General features: G+C 45.7%; 1 protein-coding gene and 1 pseudogene across 1 annotated transcript in view; both read left to right on the top strand.

The window, feature by feature from the left end:
- Positions 1-26,465, top strand: part of LOC144824915 (uncharacterized) — a 53,900-nt gene that overhangs the window by 10,271 nt on the left and 17,164 nt on the right. Inside the window, exon 2 of the mRNA XM_078683879.1 lies at positions 19,581-19,681. Within this exon, the coding sequence (XP_078540005.1) occupies positions 19,581-19,681 (101 nt within the window). The remainder of the gene's footprint in view (positions 1-19,580; positions 19,682-26,465) is intronic.
- LOC144824914 (serine/arginine-rich splicing factor 9 pseudogene) lies at positions 20,532-21,541 on the top strand (annotated as a pseudogene).

The raw sequence follows: 26,465 nt of genomic DNA, 5'->3' as shown, positions 1-26,465 counted from the left end.
TCCCCCCCCCCCCCCCCGGGGCGCCCCACGCCGTTCTTCGGAGCAGCATTGTAGGATACCAAAAGCAGTGCGGCAACTTACTGGACATCACCTTGGTGCCATCGTTCTGCTGCCTTGGAACTATTCGCACAACAGTTTGCTACTGATGACCCACCCCCCGCGACGCCCCACGCCGGATGCCGAAATCAGTGCGGCACCCAGGCAACATCACCTGGGTGCCGTCCAGAAATCTGGACGTTGTGCTGCGTTGGGACTATTCGCACAGCCGACCGCTACTTCGTTGTTTTTCCCTAAAAATGTTTATATGTTTTTACTGTTTTTGTTTTGTTGTATATATTTATAAGTTATTAAAGTTTTATAATCTTACTACTGTGTTGGAGTGCTATATATTTTTAATGTGACACATAATTGTAAAAACTTTGATGTACAAAGAGTCATCCCTGGAATCTTCCGCTTCAGGCTCGGTCCCCTCCCCAATCACAATACAGGATGGTTTTCAGATAGTAGGAACGCGTGTGCTGTGACGGATCTCATCGAGTGTGGGCCTTGATCTACTATAACTCCTTTGAAGAGGGGTGATTCTTTACAGCTGGGGCCATAAACTACATCTGCAGGGCTAGCTGATAGCCTAGGACGGGCCTGGACAATTGGACACAGAGGAAAAGGAGTGTCAGAGGGTGCGGTAGTGAATAGGGCGAAAGGGAGGTGTCGGGCGGGCACAGGGTGTGATTCTCAGGGAAGAGCAGCGCAGATGGGGGGAGGTTTATTACTCATGCATAAGACAGAGAACGAGGGTGACCAGTGCCTGGGGGAGATGCTTGCGAGGGTGGGGAGCCATGCTAAGGATCGACAGCGTGCAGAGAGTGGGTCTGGTCAAGTCATCTAAAATGGCTGCCGTGCACAACAAAAGTGTGGCATTTGAAAAAAGGCAAGATGGCGCAGACAATGTTTTTCAACACTTCCTGATTTCCTTCGAATCGAACGTTAACAGACGTTGGGGCATATTACCAAAGTTAAGCGATATTTATCCCTAACGATGCTTAGCAACGAATTTTTTACCGCTAAGCATCGTCAGAAATTATCGCATATAAACCTTGCTATTATCAAGGTTTATCGCAAATGCCATAAAAAACGACCGCAATGCATTAATATCGCTGAAAACTCACCGATATTCATGCATTACCGAGCTAATGCTCTTAGCCATGTTATCCACCTCCCATTGGATAACATGGCTAAGAACTGCTCAGGGCAGGTGGTAGCTTTTGGAGATATTCGCGCTTAGCGCGAATATCTCCAGAAGTTGGTAATAGGAGATAGCGATGTTAGCGACTGTTTCCAGTCGCTAACATCTTGGCATGCCCACTTTGCATGTCATTAGTGATAAATATCACTGACATGCAAAGTGGGGCCCAAGATGGTCACTATCTCCTACTAGCGGTTGCTAACTGGTGTTAGCAACAGCTAGGTAATACAGAGATAATTTTATCTCCGCGAAGCGGAGCGCTGTTACAGATATATATCTTTTTTTGAACGTTAATTTCTCAAAATCCACTGAAGCACATATATTGAGACCTAGCAAAGGCACATCGAGCTACCAGTCCCTACAATTTTGCCAAGTTTCGTGCAAATCCATTCAGCCGTTCGATTATTATTATTATTATTTTTTTTTGCCCCGCGGGGCCCTTTTAAAACCTCCACATCAAACCTAGGGGGTCAGGGAGGATCTACTATGCCCCCTTATGGTCATTTGCCCCTTCGCTTTGGCCTCCTCTTGTCTCTCGATCCTACCGAGAGACAAGATGGCGGCCGCTACGGACTGTTTGGAATGTTTACAGACGCCGGAGAACCAATCAGCTTCGCAAAGCTCCGTTACGCGAAAAGTACGCGAAGCGGAGCGCTGTTACAGATATATATCTTTTTTTGAACGTTAATTTCTCAAAATCCACTGGAGCACATATATTGAGACCTAGCAAAGGCACATCGGGCTACCAGTCCCTACAATTTTGCCAAGTTTCGTGCAAATCCATTCAGCCGTTCGATTATTATTATTATTTTTTTTTTTTGCCCCGCGGGGCCTTTTTAAAACCTCCACATCAAACCTAGAGGGTCAGGGAGGATCTACTATGCCCCCTTATGGTCATTTGCCCCTTCGCTTTGGCCTCCTCTTGTCTCTCGATCCTACCGAGAGACAAGATGGCGGCCGCTACGGACTGTTTGGAATGTTTACAGACGCCGGAGAACCAATCAGCTTCGCTTCACAAAGCTCCGTAACGCGTAAAGTCCGCGAACCGGAGCGCTGCCTGGTCCGCTGTTACAGATATATATCTTTTTTTGAACGTTAATTTCTCAAAATCCACTGGAGCACATATATTGAGACCTAGCAAAGGCACATCGGGCTATCAGTCCCTACAATTTTGCCAAGTTTCGTGCAAATCCATTCAGCCGTTCGGGCTAAAAGTGAGGCCAACCGCCCTATGGAAAACTCAATGTTAAAAACACGTTTTGGGACCCCCCTTTTTTCTCGGCCCCCCCTTGACGAACCCCCCCCAAATTTTCAGGGGCTGCTCAGAAACAAAATGTTCAATTTTCCTGAAAATTTCAGCCAATTCCGTCCACAAACGCCAAAGTTATTAGACATAGAATTTTCAAAAATCCCATAGAGAAAAAATCCTAACTATATATACCTACTGGCGACCGCCAGTAGGTAATATATATGTATATATATATATATATATATATATATATATATAAACACAATCTCAGCTTTCTCTCACCAGGAGCCCAATCTCAGGATACCAGCGGCGCAGAAGAAGAGAGGAAGACCCAGGGTGCAGGTGAGCAGTGATTTTATTCAATCTTGTGGAAGGCACACCTCGGCATAACGTTTCGGCCTACACAGAGGCCTTGGTCACATGACGCATGGAGAGGGAAGTCAGAATTTAAAGTGCAAGTTGATTAGGATATTGATTGGTTGCAATATATCTCATGCTATTTACAATAAATAATAGACATAGAAAACATCAACCACAGCTCCTTCAAAAAATCACGGGGTAATCCCCGTATAAATAGCTGTACATGTGCAAAAGTGGGGTGTCAACAGTTCCATCCAGACATAGAATTATATTTACAATAAATACGGATATATATCTTCATAAACTTAGAATATAAATTTCATTATAAAAATATATCATATTATCAACAATAAATATATATACAAATAAATACTATCAATATATACAGACTGGATAAAAAACGAGGGGTTATTGTTGATTAAAGTGCGTAAATGCAATCAATCTAACTGAAAAATATACACCCTAATATAAATATTTATATATTGCACCTTGATGAAATTCTATTGTCGCTATTATTAACAATTACGGGGAGGAGATAATATTTGTTTGAATACATTATCGCAGCCTCCCACGTCAATACTATGGTAGAAATATCCTACTGAATTATCCTACCCATAGAGCTTGTGAAGTTTGCAACCATATTGAAAGTGAAAAAGTGATAAATAAGCCACAATATTTTTTTCTTTTCTCTTTTAGTACAGTTTTATATTTATATTTACAACATAGCCTAAGCCTAGGCTATGAAAAACGACTGTATTGTCCACGATGCACATCAGAACTAGGGCCTATGATTATATGACAGCATATAGCCACACAGGTGCATATGTTTCCTTTCTTCTTTTTAAATCAGACATAAAATGGACCGCTGGAACCTAGCATGGATGTACATACTAGTTTGATAACTCACTAGATAGAGAGGTGCTTAGAGGCAGGTGTAAAAATCCTCTGTGGAATTAAGGCCTCCCCGGGATCTGCTGTCCATCTCCAAGATGTATCTGGTCTCTAGCTTTCTCAAAGTCCCCTCTCTATCACCTCCTCTTCTAAGGGGGCCCACTGAATCTATGGCATAGTATTTCAGTAGTGCACTGTTGTTATTATGACACTCTCTGAAGTGGCGTGCTACCGGATACGCGGAATCGTTGGTGTTGATGGCCCGTATGTGCTGGAGTATCCTCTTATGAACCTGTAGCTTGGTACTACCAATATACCGCAGGTTACAAGGACACTCCAGCACATATACCACGTATTCACTTTTGCAAGTCAGTTGTTTGTTGATCTTGCGTGCGGTAGCAGCAAAGGGGACTGTGTATTCTGATTTGTTGATGCCATGGAGACAGGCTTTACAACTGGTACATTTCCTAAAGCCCTTACTTTTGTCCAACCAGTTTTTCTGGGTAACCACCTCAGGACTGGACTTAACCAGAGCATCCTGCATGGAGTAAGCTTTCCTAAAGGTGATTAACGGCTTGGCCGGAATTTTTTCTCCTATAATGGGGTCACATTTGATTAAGTCCCAATGCTTGGTAATGATTTTTCTAAGCACGCCATGTTGCCTATTGTAGGCCCAAATCAGTCTACCTGTTTGTACTTGAGTACCTGCAGATTTGGGTTTCAGCTTGCGTTCCAGAGTCTGATTACGGGGTAAAGCATTTGCCTTATGCATAGCCTTTTCTATTTGACCCATCTTGTACCCTCTGGCCAAGAATCTGATTTTACTAGCCTCCTGAGCCAGATTGCACTGAAGGTCTGTGCTACACAACCGTCTTATACGCAGCATCTCCCCATAGGGGATGCTGCGTATAAGGTGGGCAGGGTGGTGGCTGCTTGCATGGAGCACCGTATTCCCTGCCGTTGGCTTCCTGTACAATTTGGTCTGTAGCTTCTCCTGACAAATCTCAACAGTCATATCAAGGAAATTTACCTGCTCCTGGCTGATGTCTGATGTAAACGCTAAATTGTAATGGTTGCAATTAAGAATATCAATAAAATGCTCAGCTTCTGTGCGTGTACCTCGCCAGATTAAAAACACATCGTCAATGTAACGATACCAACAAACAATCGACCTTGCCGCAGTATCGGAGTGCTCACCATAGAGGGCCTGCCTCTCCCAATAGCCCATATGCAAACTGGCATAACTGGGAGAGAAACAGGCCCCCATGGCTACCCCTCTGACCTGCTGGTAGTATCGATTGTTAAACATGAAAAAGTTATGATTCAAACAAAAGGTAATCATTGATATGAGCATGCGATTGTGTTCTACCATAATGACTGGTCTATGTCCCAAATAAAATTCAATAGCCCTAATACCATCTTGGTGGACAATGCTGGTGTACAAAGATGTTACATCTAGCGTTATCAACCACCAGCTAGGGTCCCAATCTATGTCCTTGATTTTACGGAGGAAATCATTAGAATCTTGGACAAACGAGGGTAAGCTTTGTACATGTTCTTGTAAGAATGAGTCCATATAGACAGTTGTTTTTTCCAGCAATCCCCCGCATGCTGCAATAATGGGCCTGCCTGGGGGTTTAGCTGGATTCTTGTGAATCTTTGGGATCAGGTATAACACCGGCATGATAGGATTGTCATTTTTCAAAAACTTTAGTTCATCCATACTGATTAGTCCATAAGACCTCCATCCCATCAATAATGAGTAGAAGTCTGTTTGGACTTTTCTCACTGAACTAACATCACAGTGTCTGTAACAGTCTGAGGTATTAAGTTGAGAGAGGGTTACCTCCAAATATAGTTGTCTCCGCCATGAAACTATATAAATATATATATATATATATATATATATATATATATACGCTCCATAGCACCTTTAGGCGTGTAATGCACTCCCAGGCAGGTGCGAATTCATGCGGGTGTGCCCCCGCATCGTAATTTCAAAGCTCCACTCTCTCTCCGCCAAGGCTTCTGTGTCGTTCCCTGCACCCCCGCACCACCACTTGGTATCTATCACACCCCCTCACATCACCTACCTGGATCCACAAGTAAGGATTCTGGGCCATGTAGTTCACCTTCACTCACGTGAATCTACACAGGTGAGCAGATAATTAGAAGGAGGGGGAGCGGACTTGTAACACCAACAAAAAGGAGGCAGGACTCACCAACAGCTTGGTGCAAATCCTCCTGGACACTTGGGCGCTGAAGAAGGCTGATGATATGCCGAAATGCATTCGCCAAAAGCAATAAAGTGCTTCCAATGGTTTTCTTTCTACCCCTGTGTGGCCTCTGCTCTTTTTCAAGAAGGAATTTGTCGGATATATATATATATATATATATATATATATATATATATATATATATATATATATATATATATATATATATATATATATATATATATATATGTATATATATATATATATATATATATATATATATATATATATATCCGACAAATTCCTTCTTGAAAAATATATATATATATATATATATATATATATACGCTCCACAGCACCTTTAACCGTGTAGTGCACTCCCAGGTAGGTGCGAATTCATGCGGAGGTGCTCCCGCATCATAATTTCAAAGCTCCACTCTCTCTCCGCCAAGGCTTCCACCAGGAAAGACATGCACTCGCCGGGGCTTGTCACCGTTAGTTTATTGCAGCAACCAAGAACAAACTAAACAGATGCGTTTCTGTGTAAACCTTACTCTATGTTTACCGAAGCGCCGTTCATTCAAGATATTTAAACAATTCCACCCCTGCATGAACACAAACAGAGGACTAACGCTCATCGCGGTAGTACCTCCTAATCAGTGCCATCATGAAATGGGTCGCTGAGAAACTTCCAACTAAAAAATTAATTAGAAGGTAAGATTATTCAAAACCAATCACGCCCATGATGGGCAATCACATCTAAAATTCATTTGAATTAATAAAGCCCTGGATGGGCCTACATGAACATCAGAGGTTGATTATTTTCATTTATATACATTTGCATTTATCTTGACTGAGTCAAGCCTCCAAACAATTAACTGTGCGAATTCAATAAATACATTCTCTCCAAAGGGGAAAATCCCTGCATTCAAAACCACAGTAGAAGACAAAAGGGGTCTAAGAAAAAGAAGAAGATTAATAGAAGAATTAAACCTGAGAAAATAAATAGAGTACAAGCAGAAGGAGAGGAAATGTCAGGAATAGTAACTGGCACAGGAGTGGAGTCATCTATATCCTGAACATTACATTATCATTTTATTTCATTAGGTGTAAATCTCTACAACTTCAGCAACAGACAAGGGTTTTGATCATATACTGGTTAGCATGGAAAACTTCAGGGAATTAGACGTCTCACACGAGTGAGCCCTCAATATCAGAAATCTTTAGATATTAACATTTGAAACCATGTATATCATAACCACGTTCTATAGCTATTCACCCATCAGCAACAGACAAGGGTTTTGATCATATACTGGTTAGCATGGTAAACTTCAGGGAATTAGACGTCTCACACGAGTGAGCCCTCAATATCAGAAATCTTCAGATATTAACATTTAAAACCATGTATATCATAACCACGTTCTATAGCTATTCACCCAGATGTATGGAGAGTTCTTCACTGCTGTTAAGACCACGTGGAGTCTTGGTCTGCAGATCAATTATATACCGCGACTCAAGCCTCTTTAGCCTCAGAATCCTGTAGCCACCCTTAGGGTTATTGGGAACATGATCTAAACAGAAATAAGTAAGTACGTCACTGTTGCGCTGATGTTCTTTATCAAAATGTCAAGCAACAGGGTATGCCTCGTCACCTTTAGCTATCGCCCTCATGCGTTCAAGAATTTTGATTTTAACAGGATGAATTGTGCTGCCTACATAACGTAGGCCGCACGGACAGACGAGGCAATAAACTACATAGGGGTCCCACATGTCAAGAAGTTTCTTATGTACCTTCGTATAGCTGCACCTGGGATGTCATAGAACAAGGTTCTCTTACTTGCCTTACAGGCTTTACACTTCCCACATGGGAAGAAGCCTTGCATGGACCCAAACCCTGACGGTGATTTATCTATCAGGTGACTGCGTACTAACTCATTTTTCACTGATCTCGCCTTTCTGAATGTGATGAGGGGGTTGGGGGGAAGATCCTCTCCTATCACGTCATCTGTCTGAAGTATGTGCCAACTCCTTTTCATTATCCCTTTTAAACTTCTCGCATCACTAGAAAAAGTAGTGATGAGATGAAATGTCCCTTCGCAAGTACTTGAACCACTATTTTGTACGTTCTTCTCCTTGAGTAAATCTTTTCTCGCAGTGGCATATACTCTCCCATAGGCTTTACTCAGGGTTTGCTGACTATACCCCCGCACTGTAAAGCGTTATATGTTCTCTTTATCTGCTCTATGGAACTCAATGTCATCTGAACAATTCCTTTTGATTCTGAGGAGTTCCCCATAGGGGATACTCCTCACCAAATTAGTGGGATGACTACTGGATGCTTGCAGGACAGAATTTCCCACAGCGACCTTGCGATAAAGCCTGGTCTTCAAGTGGCCCTCTTCAACATAAATGTTGAGATCTAAGTACTTCACTGATTCAGTGCTGACTTCACCAGAAAATTCAAGATTGACCTAATTCGCATTCAGGATCTTAATATATTCTTTAGCCATTTCAGATGGCCTATTCCACACGATAAATACATCGTCTATGAAGCGGTACCATCTTACAATGTGGTTGGTCCATTCCTGATTGCTCACGCCCCAGGCCATCTTCTCCTCCCACCGGCCAACGAACAAGTTTGCGTAGCTGGGGGCAAAGCAGGTGCCCATCGCTGTACCTGAGGTTTGCCTGTACAAATATTTTTTGAAAAGAAACATTTTATTCACTCAACAAAATTCCGCAAATTCACCATAGAACTATGCTCAGTGTACTTTAATGGTCATTTCTCAAGGAAGTACTTCATGGCTACCAGACCATCCTGATGTCCTATTGAAGTGTACAGACTGGTGATGTCAAGAACCATCATCGTGTATCCCTCCTCCCATTGCAAAAGGTCAATTTTGCTCAAGAGATCTTTCGTATCCCTGATATACGATTGTAAAACCTTTACATCGGGCAAAAGGAAAAAGTCAATAAAGATCGACATATGTTCAGTTAGACTTTCCTGCAATGCCACAATAGGTCTTCCTGGCGGTGTCTGTCTGTTCTTATGCACTCTTGGCAGATGGTAAAAGGCAGGGATGGTAGGGTTTAAACGTCTCAAAAATAGAAATTCGTCCATTTCAAGTAGTCCTTTCTTATGCCATTTTGATATTAAACAGTGGTAATTTTCAATGCTTTTCTGATATTCATCAGCCTTGATGGGGGTGTAAGTTTCTTTCTTATTTAATTGGCGTAGGGCCTCTCCATCATAGTTCTCTTTTGTTTGGAGAACGATGTTACCGCCTTTATCTGAAGGCTTGTAGACTATCCCTTCATCCATGCTCAAATTCTTTAAAGCAAATCGTTGTTTCAAAGAGAAATTATTTCCGTTGCTCTTGTGGCCCCCCGCAAATTTCTGTTTGAGTCGTTGTTTTTCTAAGTCTTTAATGACTGATTCCGCAAAAATATCAATGGCATCAAATGTCATTTGTGGAAGAAATTGAGAAGCAGGCTTGAAGGGAGTTAGGCCGCCACTTTGTTCAATGCTTGTTATGGCCAGTTGTTGGGATTTGTTGATCTATAATAAGGCATCCTCCGGGGCCTCCGTTCTAAGTTCTTCCAGGAACATAAGCGCATTGAGATCCCTTCCACTCAGAGTGTCCGTTACCAAATTCGGACCACCTCTCTTAGTTACTTTGGCAATTTTCGGTTTGGTTTTAAAGTACTTATGGAGTTTCAACTTCTGTGTGAATTTAAAAACATCAATCCGAGTTTGTGTGAACTTCATGCCCCTGTGAGGGAAAAACGTGAGTCCCAACTTGAGTACTGACTCCTCAGTCTCCGTTAATTTTTTATTTGTCAAATTGATGATAGTAAAATTATCCGTTGTCATTGCCGCTTCTTGTTGTATACCTTCTTGCTCCGGGTGGCTGGGGGTGAGAAGTCGTCTCTGGCAGCCCCCTGCCCCTCCTTGTCTTCCTCTTCCACCCCCTTCTAGGGGTTTGCCTCTGTTCCCTCTCTGATACGATTGCCTCATGAGTTTGAACTCCTCGCGAAAAGGAGTACGGATCAGGCCTGATCTCAATGCACTCCTGGCATCATCTTCAGAGGATTAATTTCCATTAACCTCAGACTCCGAGGTAATTGGCATTCCCGAGGATGGTTGTATAGATGTTCTTCCACCACTAAGCAGCTCTTTTTTTGGATTATCATATTTGTTCGAGAATGTCAATAACCTCCCTTGGGCCTAATCATTCTCGTCACGGTCGAACGTACATTGTTTTCGCGTTTTGATTTTCTCTTCATATGCTTTAAGACACTTTTTCATTTGTTCTTTGAACTCCATCATTTTTGATTGATCTTTCTCTTTCTTCAATAACTCTTCCAATTCTTCTATATCATGGAGCGCATTGTCCCGGTCACTCCACGCGAATTTGACCAAAATTCGCAACATTCCCTTGCAGGATTCCGCCGAGTGCTCCACCCATTCATCTAATAACAGGGGATCCGGTGACTCGTATGCCGGTATGGTATAAATCCTGAGGCCTCTTGGTACTCTGTTGACCTCAATATAATATTGGAGTGAGGTCCCTTTCCACCACATTCTGAGTTCATGCTCGTACAGCCGTTCAAGCGCTACACTTTTCGTGTGGAGATTAGATTGCGCGGGACCTCCTTGCTCAATTCGTGCTTCCCCTCTGTCTTCCTTTCTTTTGAACATGTTGGAGGCCGCCTCCCGGCGCTCCGTTTCACCGAACATCATGCAGTGCTTTGCGGCCAAATGCCGATCATCAGAACGTGCTCAATAGCCCCCTTGCCTAGCTCGAGTCCACGAAATAGTAAGAATCGCCAGCCGGCGTCTTACCCGGATTTCCTCGCTCTCTCCCACACTGGACGTCTGCAGCCCGCCGCATAGGGCAGGCTGCAGACCCGATTCAAACCGCCAGATTCAAACCGCCATATTGGTAAAGTCTGAAGAATGCGAGTTTCAGCCAGCCCACTTCGCTTACGCTTATAGGAAGGGAACTACAATGCTACATGTTCCAGGTCATCCCTGTAGTGATCTGCTGATCACAGGTCTAGTTGTCAGCATGCCACAGCCACTCCCTCATGGCGGGTTTACACCCACACCACACCCATGCAGCACAGGCATCACAGGACATGTGACCCTACCAATAAAAAGGGCCGGGCGCATGTGTTCTACGGCATTTCCACTCTCTATCTGGGTGTATCCCTGTGGTTATTATGTTGGTTGCAGACGAGACACTTTGGCTCACACGGGCCTCCCGTAACATAGCAATGACTTGAAGTGCACAGAGTTGGTGGCAGCCAAAGCACTTTGTCCGGCATTGGCCTCCTGCTACGTGGTGATGACTTGAAGTGCACAGAGTTGGTGGCAGCGGAGGCATTTTGTCCGACACGGGCCTCCCACCACCTGGCGATGACTTGAGTTGCACTGCGTAAGTGCCACCAGAGCTGAGCGGGTGTGCAGCCTGCGATGATGTGTAGGGCTCGATACACCATCCTGGCAATCAAGACCCGATTTGAATTGTGAGCTCGGCTGGACCTCGTGTACGTCAAAGGCAGCTGGCTGCACAGACATAACTCCTCGACGCAGTGCAGCAGGATGTGCTGGGGGCCAGTGCCGGGGAATCCAGCGACGGCTGAGGAGGTTGCTCCGGTACGTGGTGGGCCCTCTTGGAGACATGCCAGTGGCGGCAGGTGAGCATTGAGGTCTGGGGTGCGGAGAGTCGGGCAGTTATTGGTGGGCGGTGGACTGGTCTGGGGACCAGGGCTGGGAGGCTTGCGAAAGATGTAGGAGTCACGCACACTGCCTGAGAAGTTTGCGACGACATTAGTATACAGGCCCCAGTGGTCCAGTTTTGCCTGCACATAGTTGGAATGCGTGTGGTTTCTGTTGCAAAGTCAAAGTCAAAAAATCTTGTATAGCGCAACATATCACCGTTAGGTCTCAAGGCGCTTGCAGACCCTTCAACTAGCTGAGTTCTGTTTCATTTCATTTAGAGAACAGCCATGTTTTTATTTCTTTACAGAAACGTCGATTGTCTGAGATCGATGTGAGGTGGATTTTTCCCCAAGATAACGAGGGCCGGTGCCATAAAAGCTTTTATGTGTTAGGCTCAAGATTTTATACTGCCCTCTCTTCCTGATTGGAAGCCAATGAAGAAGCTTCAAGTTGGGAACGGATGGCACCCTGGGAGGCAGGTCCAGGATTAATCGGGCTGCCGTGTCCTGCAGAATCTGTAGTTTGGAGAAAAGATCTTCGTTTATGGAGGATAATAAGGCCTTTCCATAGTCCATGCGACTCACAATGAGGCCCTGCACCAGCGACTTCCGGGTTTCAATTGGTAGCCATTTAAAGATTTTCCGCAATTGCCGTAAAATGGCATAGCAGGTGCCCAGTAGACCGTTCACATGTACTTTCAAGGGAAGCTTATTATCGATGATAATTCCCAAATTGCAGATGGTTTGTTTTGGAGATGGACAAGGGCTGAGTGTCTGGGGCCACAAGCTGCTTGACCAATGATCTTTGGCCTTGCCGAACAGAATGATCTCGGTTTTGCTGTTGTTTAACTGTAAATTATTTTGGCCCATCCAGCTGTCAATGTGGGTCTTACAGTTGTTAAGCTGGATCATTGTATCACTTGGGTCTGGGCCAAAAGTGATCAGCAGCTGGGTATCGTCTGCATTTGAGACGGCCTCAAACCCGTAGGACCGAATTATCTTGGCCAGTGTAGTGACATACAGGTTGAAGAGCATAGGGCTCAAGATAGATCCCTGGGGAACTCCAATACATACTGGTCTGCTACCCGCAGCCAGTGAACCAAGGTGCACGGTGGTGAAGCGATCCTTTAAATAGTTGTTAAACCAGTCATGGGCCTTCCCTCGGATCCCCATCTCCCAGAGTCGCTGTAACAAAATGTCATGGGAGATGGTGTCAAAGGCGGCCGACTAATCTAAAAGAACCAGCATAGCTGATTCTTTTTTGTCCAAGGCCCCCTGATGTTATCAACCATTTCAACTACTGCAGTTTCGGTGCTGTGTGCCACTCGAAACCCTGATTGAGAGGAATCAAGAAGCTTATGGCTTTCTAAGTGATTAGTTAGTTGTTTATTTACCAAGGCCTTGAGAGCTTTACCGAAATAAGGCAGCAGTGAAATGGGGCGGTAGTTGCCAGGTTCATTGGCATCTAATGTGGGCTTCTTTAGGATGGGTCTAACTTGCTTGTTATCTTACTTGTTAACCTTGGTGTCAGCGTTGAGGCTATTTTCCTATAGATCCGGGGGGGAGGGGGTGGTGGGAGGATCGGCAGGAGAGACAGATTTAATTTTGACCATAACTTCTGACACCTCTTCACAGGTTACTGGTTTAAAATTCATCAGCAAAGGCACAAGTGAGTGATTCTTCATAACTGAAGACATAAGGATGATGATTCCTTGGGGGAAAGATCTATAAATAGCTTTGACTTTATCATCAAAAAAGAAAAAAAGAAAGATATGTTGTCGACCCAATCCTGTGTAGGAGCAACAGAGGGTTGAGTAGCTTCTGGGGAGGTGAACTCCTTCAACATTTTATATAGTTCCTTGCTGGAGTTGGCAGCATTCTCAATCCTCTCTGTTAAATGCAGCTTTTTAGCTTGTTTGATGTTATTCAAATATAAGCGGTGGCTTTCTTTATATTTAACTCGATCACTGGTGTATTGTGTTTTCCTCCAGAGACGTTCTGCGGCCCTGTTGGACAGTTTCTCAACTTTTATTCCTGCAGTGAACCAAGGAGATGGTTTACTCCAGGACTTAACTCTTAACATAGGGACTACTGTGTCCAGAGTGGATGTTATGGCATATTCAAGTGCCTTAGTGGCCTCGTCTATGTTATCTGTATCAGGGAGGGTTGCAGTATTAAAGTGAGTAGAAAAAGAAGCAAGGGTGATTTTACACCAGGGTCTAATGCAGAGGTCTTCAAACTTTTGGATGCCGAGACCCCCCTGTCAACATTTCGAGGCGTAAGGACCCCCTCCTGACAAAAATTTCTAAACCTGTAGGCAGGGCTACTAGAATTATGAGGCAGGTGAGGACCAAATTACGCGACAGGCTTGACTAAATTGTGTGGGAAGAAAATGTAAGTGATGCTGTGTATTGTGGGATAGCATTGCTTCATTATTTTGACATTTTTTACACACAGTAACACTGAGGAAAGATTTCACCCCATCAGTACCCCTTTATAACCAAAATACAGCAATTAACATCAGAAAGATTTCTAGTCAACCTTTGAGAAGGGCCTTCCTCTCCGCAGGAATATGTGCTGCCACATTAGAAGCTCACCTGGCCCTGGCCAGGAGAAGCCGGGGTCCCTTAAAAACCTGGCGGTTTTGTGCAGAGTTAAGCAGGTTACCCATGCAGCTTTCGTCTCACCCCCTCCCTTCCATCCCTCTCTCCTCTCCTAACCCTGGATCCCTCTCTCACTTTGCAGGCCATTTTCTTTCACCCCTTTTTACAACTTCTGAACTCTCCACATTCAACTTCTCACTTCACCTTTAATCACCTCTTGCCATTCTCTCTTTTCACTGCCCTCATCTCTAATAGTCTCTCGCATTTATCTCATGGCCTCTCTGGTCCCGTCACCTCCCATGCCCCTCAGCACTTCTCATTCACCTCATCTCTCCATTCAAATCTGTGTCTATTTGTATCTTACACCTCTCCAGTCCCCCATTCAACTTTCACATCTCCCCTTTGTTCTAACAGAAGCCCCCACCTTTTGCTCACACTCACATCTTGCGTGTCCACACTTCTCTTCCGCAATTCACATTTCTCCTCATCCCTGACCTCTTCAATCGAATTCTCTCACTCCCTTGCTGTCCTCTCTCATCCTCTCACCTCTCCTCGCCAAACATACGGGTAAGACCCGTATGCTCCTCTCGGCCTGTGCCACTCTGCTTATTGTTCACTCATTCAAGAAGGCATGAGTTGTCTGTATTGCTGTTTTGGTGCAGGCCGCGCAGTTATGGAACTTACACCCTCCTTTGCTTCGCTCCATCAAGAATCTATTATCCTTTAGGAAGATATAAAAACCTTTCTCTATGCTCAGTAGGTTACCCCATTTGGCTGGTTCTCCTTCTCCTTCTGTGTGTTTCTCATTTGCCTACAGGCAGCAGATGGTTATTAGCCCCAGGACATCTTTGGTAACAGTAGCGCACTACAAATGTAAATAATAATATAGCCAGAAGCAGGGGAGTCACTAGACCAGAAATTCAGAGAGGACTAACTCTCCCAGCCAAGGCTGGTCCTAACACTGGTCGCACATGGTGCAACAGTCTTTTTTGGTGCCTCACCCCCGTTTCCTTCTTCTCCATGAATTCCTTCACTGCCACTCACCAACAAAGCACATCATCTCTCTAGAGCACCTTTCTGACAAACATTTAATTTTTTTATAGCGCTACTCCTAGTTTACTTGCATTCAGTTCTGTGATCTGCATAGTACACGTTCTATGTAGCAGGCAGATTAACCCTCTGCACACTGTGTGGGTGACAAGAGTGCCCATGTGAGTGCACGGTGAGTGATGCAACAGTGCAAGAGTAGGGTAAGAGGAGTGTGCAGGGTGAGTGAGGTGGCGTATGAATTTATGAATTTGGGTGTGAATGCAAGTTCAGAATAGGACGAATGAATGTATGATTACTGATGGGCTTGTTTGAGTAAGTTGCATATTGAGCAGTGAGGAGGACAGCTGAGTGAAGTGTCACATGAGTGCAGGATGAGTAGTGTGCTCGTATGACTGTAGGGTGAGGTATAGGGTGAACAGCACAAGTGCATTGTGAGTGCAGAGTGATCACTGTGAGTGCATGGTGAGTGGGTGAATGGTGTGAGTGCATGGTGATCAGTGTGAGTGCAGGGTGAGAGTGAAAGTGAAGGGCGAGAATGAGGAGTGAGCTGTCTGAATGCAGGGCGCATTCCAGACACTTGAGGTAACTCATCATGTTATTGACGGCGACGTAGGGTTCAAGATCTAAGTTAAACTATTGCGGCATTAATCGGGGATCGAGGGTGGAGGAAATAAATAATGTGCTTATCCTGCAACAAACTTACAGTCCTATGCTTAGGGTTGCCAGCAGATTATTTTGATGGCCCAGTCGGTACAAAAATAAGCAGTCACCTAAAGCTGTATTTTCAGCATTTATCTGTGCATACTTCGAGCAGCAAATATAAATAGAAAGCACTTTTAATTGTGTTCTAGGGATGCCTCAATGATCCATGACTGATGAAGAGAAAAAAGACAGAAAAGTCACGCAAGGAATGCATATATACTTTTGTATTTAAAAGTCTCTTTAGTGTCAAGAGGAGGTCTTTCCAGGCTCTTTAAACAAAACAGGAAGGCATTTTTCTTTTGGCAACCCTACTTTATATTCCTTTTCATTAAATGCATTCTCACAGTCCAACAGTAATTGTAAAATACAAATGTAAGGAACAGGCAGAGTGGGGGCCCAGGGGGTACTGGAACCAGGAAAAAAACTAAGCCTCTGTAACAAGTTTACAAAGACATGTAAATATGCAAATGGTCTTTAAAGACCTGTGAAAAACTCAGCGTGCAAGAGATGACTCCAGACACTGCCCAGCCGAGCCCCCAGCAGCTCGAGTTTCACTGCAGCAGCAGCTGGACTGAGACACACAATGAGGGAGGAGGGGGGCTGAAGCCTTTGGGCCTCGGCAGAAGTGTGACTATGAAGGCGTGACCCCCTTGGCATCACTCCACAGCCCCCCTGGGGGTCGCGCCCCACGGTTTGAAGACCCCTGGTCTAATGGCAGTACTGTCCTTAACACGACTCACCATATGGTCATCCATAAGAAGACTAAAATGAATTAGATAATGATCGCTCCAAAGGAGCTGTAGAGGCTGACCGACTACAAGCTTAGTTGAGTTTGTAAATAAGAGGTCTAAGGTATGACCAGGCTGATGGGTTGGGCCAACTACTAATCGTTCCAGCCCTAATGACTGTAGTGATGTTATCAATTGTTCAGTGTCCGGGTCCAACAGTAGGTCGACATGATAATTAAAATCTCCGATAAGGATAAAATGATTTGCTCCCAAAACATAGGGCGCAATGAGTTCTACTAACCATCTACAAAATTAGCTCTATATCCTGGAGGTCTATAAACTAGGGCTCCTGTCCATGTTTTGGACGACTGTACTATGAATTTAAAAATTAGAATTTCTACCTTACCTAAATTCAGAGAGTCTATAATAGTGGCTCCTAATTTTTCTGTCGTAGCAATTGCTATCCCCCCTCCTCTCTTGTCTGCTCTGTCAAGTCTGATTAGTTTATATGGTGAGGGAAAAGCAATAGCTATACCGGGATATACCTGGTCATTGAGCCAGGTTTCAGTTATGAAGCAAATATCTGGCTTCTCCTGATCTAAAAGAGTCCACAGTTCCAGGGCATGCTTGGGAATGGACCGGGCATTCGGATAAATGGCCCTCAGTTGTTTAGAGACAGCGACTGAAATATCTTCCCTTTTTAAACTAGGGAAGGATACTACGGGAGAAGCCTGCACTGAGGGGGGAAGAGGCATAATTTTACATGTTGTTGTCAAAAATGCTCCAGTGCAGGGGGGCTTGTTTAAAGATCTAAGTTCTGCACTTGCATAGCTAATTATTGGCATGGTGGTATGCGGGATATCCATGTTCTCTACCCCAAAAAAATAAAACAACCAGGGGGTATGGTGGCGATCTTTCGCAGACGGGCACAGACGGGCTTGCCTTTGGCGCACCGCTGCGCGCCTCCGCGCCCCAAGCTGAGTTTAAATAGCTATGGGGAGGGCGTTGCAGCTAGACCGCCAACTGTCCTGCACACACCAGAACCGTAAATGAGGAGCCTAAGATGCCCCAGGGGTCCCTCCGCAACAAACGGCACAAGCCGTGGCGGAACGGGGACCGGGAGCAGAAAGGGGAGGTAAGTGAAGGAAATTAGAGCCCCACTAAGGAGCAGTGACAGTTAAAAAATGGCCAAAAAGCCAGTACTGAAGAATAAATCAGGCGCGATAGCGTGATTGTGTGCAGTGTCGGCAGGGGGCACAGGTAGTACATGTGTGCAGTCAATTGCCCCCAACACGTGCAGGAAGCCTGCTATAGCGTGGTTCCCTTGCTTGCTCTCTAGCTGCTCCTGCGCAGTGTGGGTGAAGTGAACATGCAGGTGTATCAAGCTGAAATGAACCGTGATGCTTACAGGTATGATAAATCCTCCATAATGAGATAGTAACAGAAGTTTGTGTGGTTGTAACGTTCCTTTTCTTTCATACGAAGGTTACGACCACACAAACTTCTATTACGGTCATTTTGTGCAGGATTGTTCATACCTGTAAGCATTCCGGTTTGTCCAAGTGCAATACATTGTACCATGTTACGTTTGTGACCATACTAACTCTTGACCATTGTCTTCATTTTTCCAACAGGTTTCTGAATAGAGTTTTGGGATTTCCATGACGATCTACAGTTATTTCGATTCACAAGTTGATGTTCTCTGATGGGAATGTCACTCGTTGTTTGATGTTTTTGTGTTGTTAATTTATGTTTTTCTAATAAAGTACTGTTTTTCCACTACTGTTGACTACTAGACTTCATGACCTGTCGCACCCCTATTTCAGTGACTACAGTCTTGGATCTGGAGCACAGAGGCGTCAAGCAACGGCTGGAGTTGGGGTTGGTTGTGCAGGAATACTACGAATTGGGAAGAGCTGGTGGTGTGTCTAAAAGGGCCCTATGTTGCTTGTGTGGACATGTGTCCAAGATGAGTAAGGAAGTTTAATAGGGCTGGCTGTGAGACTCCTCCAACTCTCGCAGTTGTTAGTTGGAAGGTGTTGCGCACTCACGCTGAGCACTCCGATGTTTCCTTCTTGATGACGTTAGTCCCAACTCCCTCTAGAACCAGTCAACTGAGCAAGGTTTTGAATTTGCTTGCTGAATTAACTTGTCCCTAAGGGAAAGGGGAAGTGGATAGAGAAACAAACAAAACACTGGTCTTCGTCCAGTAGTTCTTTCTCTGTGAAGTGTTCTGGGCCTTTTCAAGGTCTGATATTCTGGTTGCTTGTACAGGAATCATCAGAAAGTTCGGCCCTTGTATACACTTCGCTGGGTCTGAGGGTGTCTAGCTCTTGACTACTCCTTGAGACCCAGATTGATAGCCGGAATGAGTGGAGTCTGTGAAAATAAAAGAAGAAAAAACAAACACAACTCCTGCACAGGAACTCACTAGAGTAATGAACACTCTTGGAATTATACAATTGCACTATAGGTTTAGATCACCTAAATTCTCATTTGGTTTTGTAGTTGCCTCTGCTTGTTTAAATCTTAGTCAACTACCAAAGATTAGTTCTAATCCTTCGTTGGCTGTTCCTAAACTCAATTGCCTGAACAGTAACATTCACGAAGGAAAATTTGCATTGTCTTGGGGTTGTTTTTTAACAAGTATATTATACAGTTAACAGTATTCAACCCTTCGCCCAAGAAACATTGCTTTACAAATGCCGATAAATGTCTTTAAATAATGATGCGGATCTGGCTACAGATCGTGTTGTGTCCGATGTTGCCTAGCAACCTAATTCTTACTGTCCTTGTCCTTCTTTCTTTCAGGAATCTCGGAAGCGGAACTGTGGCACTGAGGACGTGAAGACTTACGATAAAAAGAGAATGTCCCTGATTCCCCTGCAGAGTCCTGGAGGCTCGTCTGGAAGGTTAGTTGCTGCCGCTGGGGAACGCTTGGGAAACGGGAGACGGGAGGTAAAGGGAGAAGGGGGAGAGGAGGACTGGGCAGCAGGAGACGGGAGGTAAGGGAGATCAACGAGAAGGCCGCCAGGAGCTGGAAGGTCCGGAGGGAGGTGCTGCAGAGGAGCGCTCGACGTGACGCGATGCAAAGAGACGAAGCACCGTCACTAACCCGAGCGCTCCTTAAATAGGCTCTGCAAGTTTTCAGTTTAAATCATTAGCATATTTACACGTGCAGCCAAGTAAACGTGTCTTAAGCTTCCAGAACCTCAGAACTTCGACATAAGACCCAAAACAACAAGCATAGGCTAATGCAACGGCCTGAACTAAGATATACAAGTGTCTTTAAACAACAACAGAGCTGCTGATTGCATGAGCATGTGTACCCCTAACAGAAGGTACCAGAGGCCAACAGGTGCAGCACAGCCAGCAGCTTTGTCTGAGGAAGGATGTTGATTGTCCGCTGTGTTTGTACCATCAGCCTGTGGGCAATGTGGCAGTGGGCACCAACTTGAGAATGGGACAATAATTCTTTCGCCACTTTTGCTGCACTAAAGTGCCTATAACTCGGCGATAATTCCACACTGTTGGGTTATAGGGTGACTCTAAAATGAGCCCTTGAGTTTATTAGGACTTTGTTGTAGCTACATGCGAATCACAAGAAAAAAGATGAAAAAACAAGAAAAGTTGGCAGAGTACAAACACCCTGCCCCCCTAGGCCTGCTCAGGGGATCCCACAAAAACCCCCAGAGCCTGTCTGTCTGCAAGAAGCGAGGGAAGAGACCGGGAGCGGCAGCGCGCGGGCCGGGTGAAAAGAACAAAGCGGGCCCAGCAGCACTGCAGAGGCTGAGAAGACCCCAGCCAGGCCGCACACCCAGCCCCGCTCAGCCAAAGAGCAGGCAGACCCGCAACGCCAATTGACCGCCCGCCGAGGAGTCTTAGCGTGCAGGCCGCCGCAACCCAAAGCAAAGAGGATGGCCGGCTTCGCTGGATGGGGAGACCGGGACTCTGCCGGCCCCGGTGGCTCTCGGGACCGCGAGAAGGATGGCCGTACATATGTAGGCAACCTGCCGGCTGACGTGCGCGAGAAAGATGTGGAGGACCTGTTCTATAAATACGGACGCATCCGTGACATCGAGCTCAAAAACCAGCGGGGCCTGGTGCCCTTCGCCTTCGTATGCTTCGAATACCCCAGGGACGCAGAAGATGCTGTGTATGGAAGGAATAGCTAGGATTACCGTCACTGCCGCCTGCGCGTCGAGTATCCCCGTGCTTCCCGAGGCCATGGTGGTATCAGTGGGGGCGGTCCCCGAGGCAGGAATGGTCCTCCTTCCCGACGCTCCGAGTACAGAGTTCTTGTTTGAGGACTTCCTCCTTCTGGGAGCTGGCAGGATCTAAAGGATCATATGCGAGAAGCTGGAGATGTCTGATGTGCAGAAAGATGGGATGGGAGTAGTTGAATTTCTTCGCAAGGAAGATATGGAATATGCACTGCGTAAATTGGACGACACGAAATTTCGATCTCACGAGGGTGAAACTGCCTATATCCGGGTTTGTCCTGAGAGAAGCACCAGCTATGGTTATTCGAGGTAGCGATCTGGCTCAAGGAGTCGCGACTCTCCTCCATACCAAAGCCATGGCTCCCCCCGTTACTCCTCTCCATTCAGGCCCTATTGATCCCGCTGACTGGACTTTTCTTTTACATGTGACATGAGCGCCTGATTGGAGTTTACATTCCTCACCTGGTGGAGTAAAAGTGTCTGAAATTTCCTTTCCCTTTTTAAATAAAATTCTTATTTTTAATGCATTAGTTTTTGTGGGGGAGGAGGAAGGGGGCTAAAAAGGATCGTCCATTGATTCCTGCATTGTTGTTTGGGGGGAGGGAGGGTTAGTGTTTGTTCTTTTTCCTTGATGTACCTGGAGAAGTGAGAAAGGTTTTGTAGATCTTCATTGGAAGTGATTGTTGGCGCAGCTAAATGTTTTGTTTGGAAATACATTTTTAACAATGCATTTTTTCTGGCTGTGGCTTATTTTCTGCAGTGGAGACTTGGAGTTATGGACACGTGGCCTTTGTTCATCTTATTCTGTACACTATAGCCTACTGGAATGTGTGCATACACAAAACATCAAGACATTTTCACAGCACGTGTAACCTATCGCACCAGGAAAGTTTCAAGTTACTTTTAAATCTTTATTAGCAGTTACTCTAAGATCAGTTACTTCTTGCAGACGGAGTGGTACTCTTGCACAGTTTACACAAGGCTGCTGTTCTCTGGTTTCTGTGTCCTTATAAATTCTCTAAATTGTGCAGCTTCCCCAGGATCGATTCGATTTATTGAACTCTGCATGATGTACATAGTTTTTTTAAGTGGGTATTAACAGTCCCCTTTATTCCAAGCAGGTGTTAGTCTGACCCGCTTACTTGCCATTAAAAACTTGGATTGCGTTTTCCAGTATTGAGAAAAAAAACTAAGGGTTTACGCACAAAAAAAAAGAGGAAATCTATCAAGTGAATTGGTGCCCATATCGTTTTGTTAATGGCTAAGTGAGGTGACATGACAAATGAAAATTTATTTTCTTGACCGAAACATTAAACTCCTTTCTTAGCAGGAAAAAAAAAAAAACCCCAGATCCCAAAAATTATTACTATTTTTTTTAAGTGGCTGGGTGAACGAATCTGGACAACATTTTCTTTTAAAACGATGGGGCGTATTCTCAAGGACTTATAGCTGAGCTATCGGCACTTTAGCACAGCAAAAGTGGCGAAAGAATTATCATCCCATTCTCAACCTGGTGAAAACTGACGATATCACCAGTTTTCCAGTCATAGCTTAAGCAAAAATCATAGCCACTAATGAGAGTGTCAACTAACGCTAATGATATGCAGAGTAGGCGTTCCCGTGCAAAGAAAACACACACCACACACGAACACACCACTTCCCGATATTTTCAATGACCATCAAAATCAGTGATGTGATCCAAAAACAGGCGATAAGCTGTGTTAGCAGTAAGTATTTAACATCTGCCTTTTACTGTTGTAAAGCAGGATGACTACCTATAGTATGAAAGGGATCCCAGTCCAGAGCCACATCTGAAGACCAACACATGTCATAGAGCTACTGATCATGCAGCTCGGACACCCAAGAATGCCACAACACCCACCACCACCACCCCCAGGACCTCCCATCCAGAACCCTCCCAACTACCACTGAGGCAGCTCAGAACAGGACAGCAGACCTTCTCAAAACGGAATGTCCCCTCAGCCACACAATAGCTGAATGTTGGGAGAGGTGGGAACCAAGTATGTGTGAAATAGGCAATACACACAATGCCAAGTGTAGCGGTGATGTGCTGGACAGATCTCATTATGCAGAGCACAGACCTCTCTATGTGTACATATACAGCTGGTGCTTTTAGTGTAGTGGATAGTGGACACAACCATGCTACCTCAGGTAATGGGGAAGAACTCTGTAATGTCGCTGTGTCGTCCCCCCTGTGAGCGGAAGCCAAAGCGGAGTGGACTTGTCCAACGTACACCACTCCAGTGTAGGAGTGTGAATAAATAGGCCGGGGCTCTGGCCGTGCCAGAGCGTTGGCCCTCACCCTGCCATGAGGCCGCCGTTGTGACCGCTGGCCTCCTTGACACAGGCCCCCTGCAAACCCAGCGACACAGCACTGCACAGACCACTGCCTTCGATGTACACTGCAGACAGCAGGGCTCACAATTCATATCGAGTCGCGATTGTAGATTACCAGTGCAGCCCACCTGGACCACGCATCATCGCAGGCTGCGCACATGCTGAATGCTTCTGGTGCTACTAACTGTGCAGCTCATCTCAATGCCACTTGGCTGTGGAACCTTGTGGACCACTGCCTCTGGCCTACACAGTGGGCAGCAGGGCTCACAGTTCAGATTGAGTCGCGATTGCAGATGACGCAGTCCAGTAGGCAACAGACATTGCTGCCAGTGCGGCCCTCCCGGACCATGCATCATCACTGGCTGTGCACACGCTGAGTGCTTCCCGTGCCACTAACTCAGTTCACCACAAGTCACTGCCATGTAGCCTTATTGAGACAGATATTATTAGGCAAAAGATATTGATCCCAGTACGGCCCGCCCGGACCATGCATCATCGCTGGCTGCGCACACTCTGAGTGCTTCAGGTACCACTAACTCTGTGCAGCTCAAGTCAACGCACCGTGGCTGTGGGCCCTTGCTGATCACTGCCTCTGGCCTACACTGCGGTCAGCAGGAATCACAATTCAAGATTAGTGCTGATGCAAATTTTGTAAGAGAGTATAATCGGTTAAGAAGATCAAATGCTCCCAATCTGTGCTGCTCAAGTCAATGCCACATGGCTGTTGGCCCTTGCTGACCGCTGCCTCCATCCTATACTGCGGTCAGCAGGGCTCACAATTCAAATTCAGTCTTGATTCATTAAATGCACAGTACAGTAGGCAACGGACAGTGCATCCAGTGCGGCTCGCTCGGACGAGGTATCATCCCAGGCTGCACACTCTCTGAGTGCTTCAGGTGCCACTAACTTTGTGCAGCTCAAGTCAATGTCACATGGCTGTGCGCCCTAGCTGACTACTGCCTCCAGCCTACACTGCGGTCAGCAGGGCTCACAATTCAAATTTAGTTTTGATTGATTAATTTAAGAGTCCAGTAGGCAACTAACTATACCGTCCCTGAAACCTACATATTTCGACAATGTATTCCATACATATTTTATCTTTTGTTCCATATACCTACGCTGCAGTCAGCAGGGCTCACAATTTGAATTCATCCTTGATTTATTCATTTCAAAATGAATTGTACTCTATGTCCTCGGATTTTTTCAAGAGGAAGGTGACAAAAAGCATTCCTCGATATCTGTGCTGACTACTGCCTTCCGTCTACACTGCGGACTGCAGGGTTCACAATTCAGATTGAGTCACGATTGCAGATGACACAGTCCAGTAGGCAACGGACATTGCTCCAAATGCGGCCCGCCCGCACCACGCATCATCGCTGCTTGCGCACCCACACAGAATGCTTCTGATGCCACTAACTCCGTGCACGACAAGTCACCGCCATGTGGCCTTATTGAGGCAAAATTCATTAGGCAAAAGACATTGCGCCCAGTGCGGCCCGCTCGAACCACGTATCATCACTGACTGCACACACACTAAGCGCCACTGTTGCCACTAACTCAGTGCATCACAAGTCAACACCACATCATTGTGGGCCCTTGCTGACTGCTGCTGCTGGCCTACACTGTGGTCAGCAGGTCTCACACATATCCAATCCAATCCTGTCATGCAAGGACACGCCATCATCACTGGCTGCGCACATGCTGAGATCTTCTGGTGCCACTAACTCTGTGCAACACAACTCATGGGCCCTTCATGATTGTCTTTCGTGCTGTAGACACCGGACGCAAAAATGTCACCTCAGCAGCAGGAATATCCCGAAGGGACATTTACAATTTCTTCACATGAGCACGCTCATCTCTGGTGCCCCTACCTCAATGCACCACAAGTCATGGACCCTTTACGATACAATATTTTGTGTGTGATTTAAGATCTCGTGTCCCTACCTTAGTGCACAACAAGTCATGGACCCTTTATGATTAAATCTCTGTGTGTGATCCGATGATCACTGTTGTAGCTGTTGCCAGCACCAACCTTTCCCTGAGGGCTGGCTTACACTCACCTCACACGCATCCAGGACAGACGTCACTGGACATGTGACCCTGGTAATAAGAAGGGGCCCTTGTGTTCATTATGTATGCATGATGGCCCTGGGCCCTATCACATTACATTGTGCTGTTGACTGCGCACGCAACCATGTGGGGAAGACCTCGGTTATGTAACTTTGTCTGGGTCATTCTATGAGTACATGGGCAGAGACTGTATGTTTAGAGTACTGCGAGGAAAGTGTATGGCGAATTTATAAGTGCTTGGGGCTTGGCGGAGTGATTGGATAAGTACATATGTTGGCGGAGCCTAACTCCTGAGCACAAGCTTGGTTCTAATTGGCTGCCAACCAGTGGCAACCCTGACGGAGCGTCAGGATGGCAAACCAAGCCTTGGGAGAGCCAACGCTACGCACGGAGCGTGAGTAGGCACCACGCCAGTTCCTGAGATACCTGCCTTCTTTGCTACAGGATCCCCACAGCCTTTGCTCTAGTACCATGGGTTCCCGCCCACTAAAATCTGGGCCACTGGCTAGCGGGAAGACAGCACGGATGCCTGGAAAACCGAGTCCTGGAGCTTGGAATTCTCATTGTGGTATACTGCATTCTCATTCAGTGGATACCCTCCCAGGTCGTTTATCTCTGGATCAAGGAATTCTGTTGGATCCCCAGAGTCCCTTCCACTGGATCCCCTAAAGCGAGCAGCTGGGTCCGTGAAGCACAGGTATTAAAAGGCCCAGAATCCTGTCTGCAAGATATTCCCAGCCCCACAGCTGGATCATTGACATACGGCGGAGAGAATCTACGGAATTCTATAAGCGTAAGTGGAGGGGGCAGAGCCGGAGTATGCCAGTCAGGGGCGCAACTAGAGCCAGATTTCGGGGAATGTTGATAAACATTTTGGGGGGGCTAACTCTTCCACTCAGAGGCAGAGTGGAGATGCAGGGGCTCTAAGAAGAGGTGAAAACACAACAAAGGCTCATTTACAGGTAAATGGTCTTTTAAAGACCTGTGAAGTACTCGGGTGCCACGCTGAGAGCCCCGCACCCAGCGTGTTCACACTAGGGGCCGA

Source organism: Lissotriton helveticus, chromosome 3_1 (assembly GCF_964261635.1).
Source record: "Lissotriton helveticus chromosome 3_1, aLisHel1.1, whole genome shotgun sequence".
In the NCBI taxonomy this organism is placed as follows: Eukaryota; Metazoa; Chordata; class Amphibia; order Caudata; family Salamandridae; genus Lissotriton; species Lissotriton helveticus.
The sequence above is the reverse complement of the archived record's forward strand: the minus strand, read 5'-3'. Positions and strand labels throughout refer to the sequence as shown.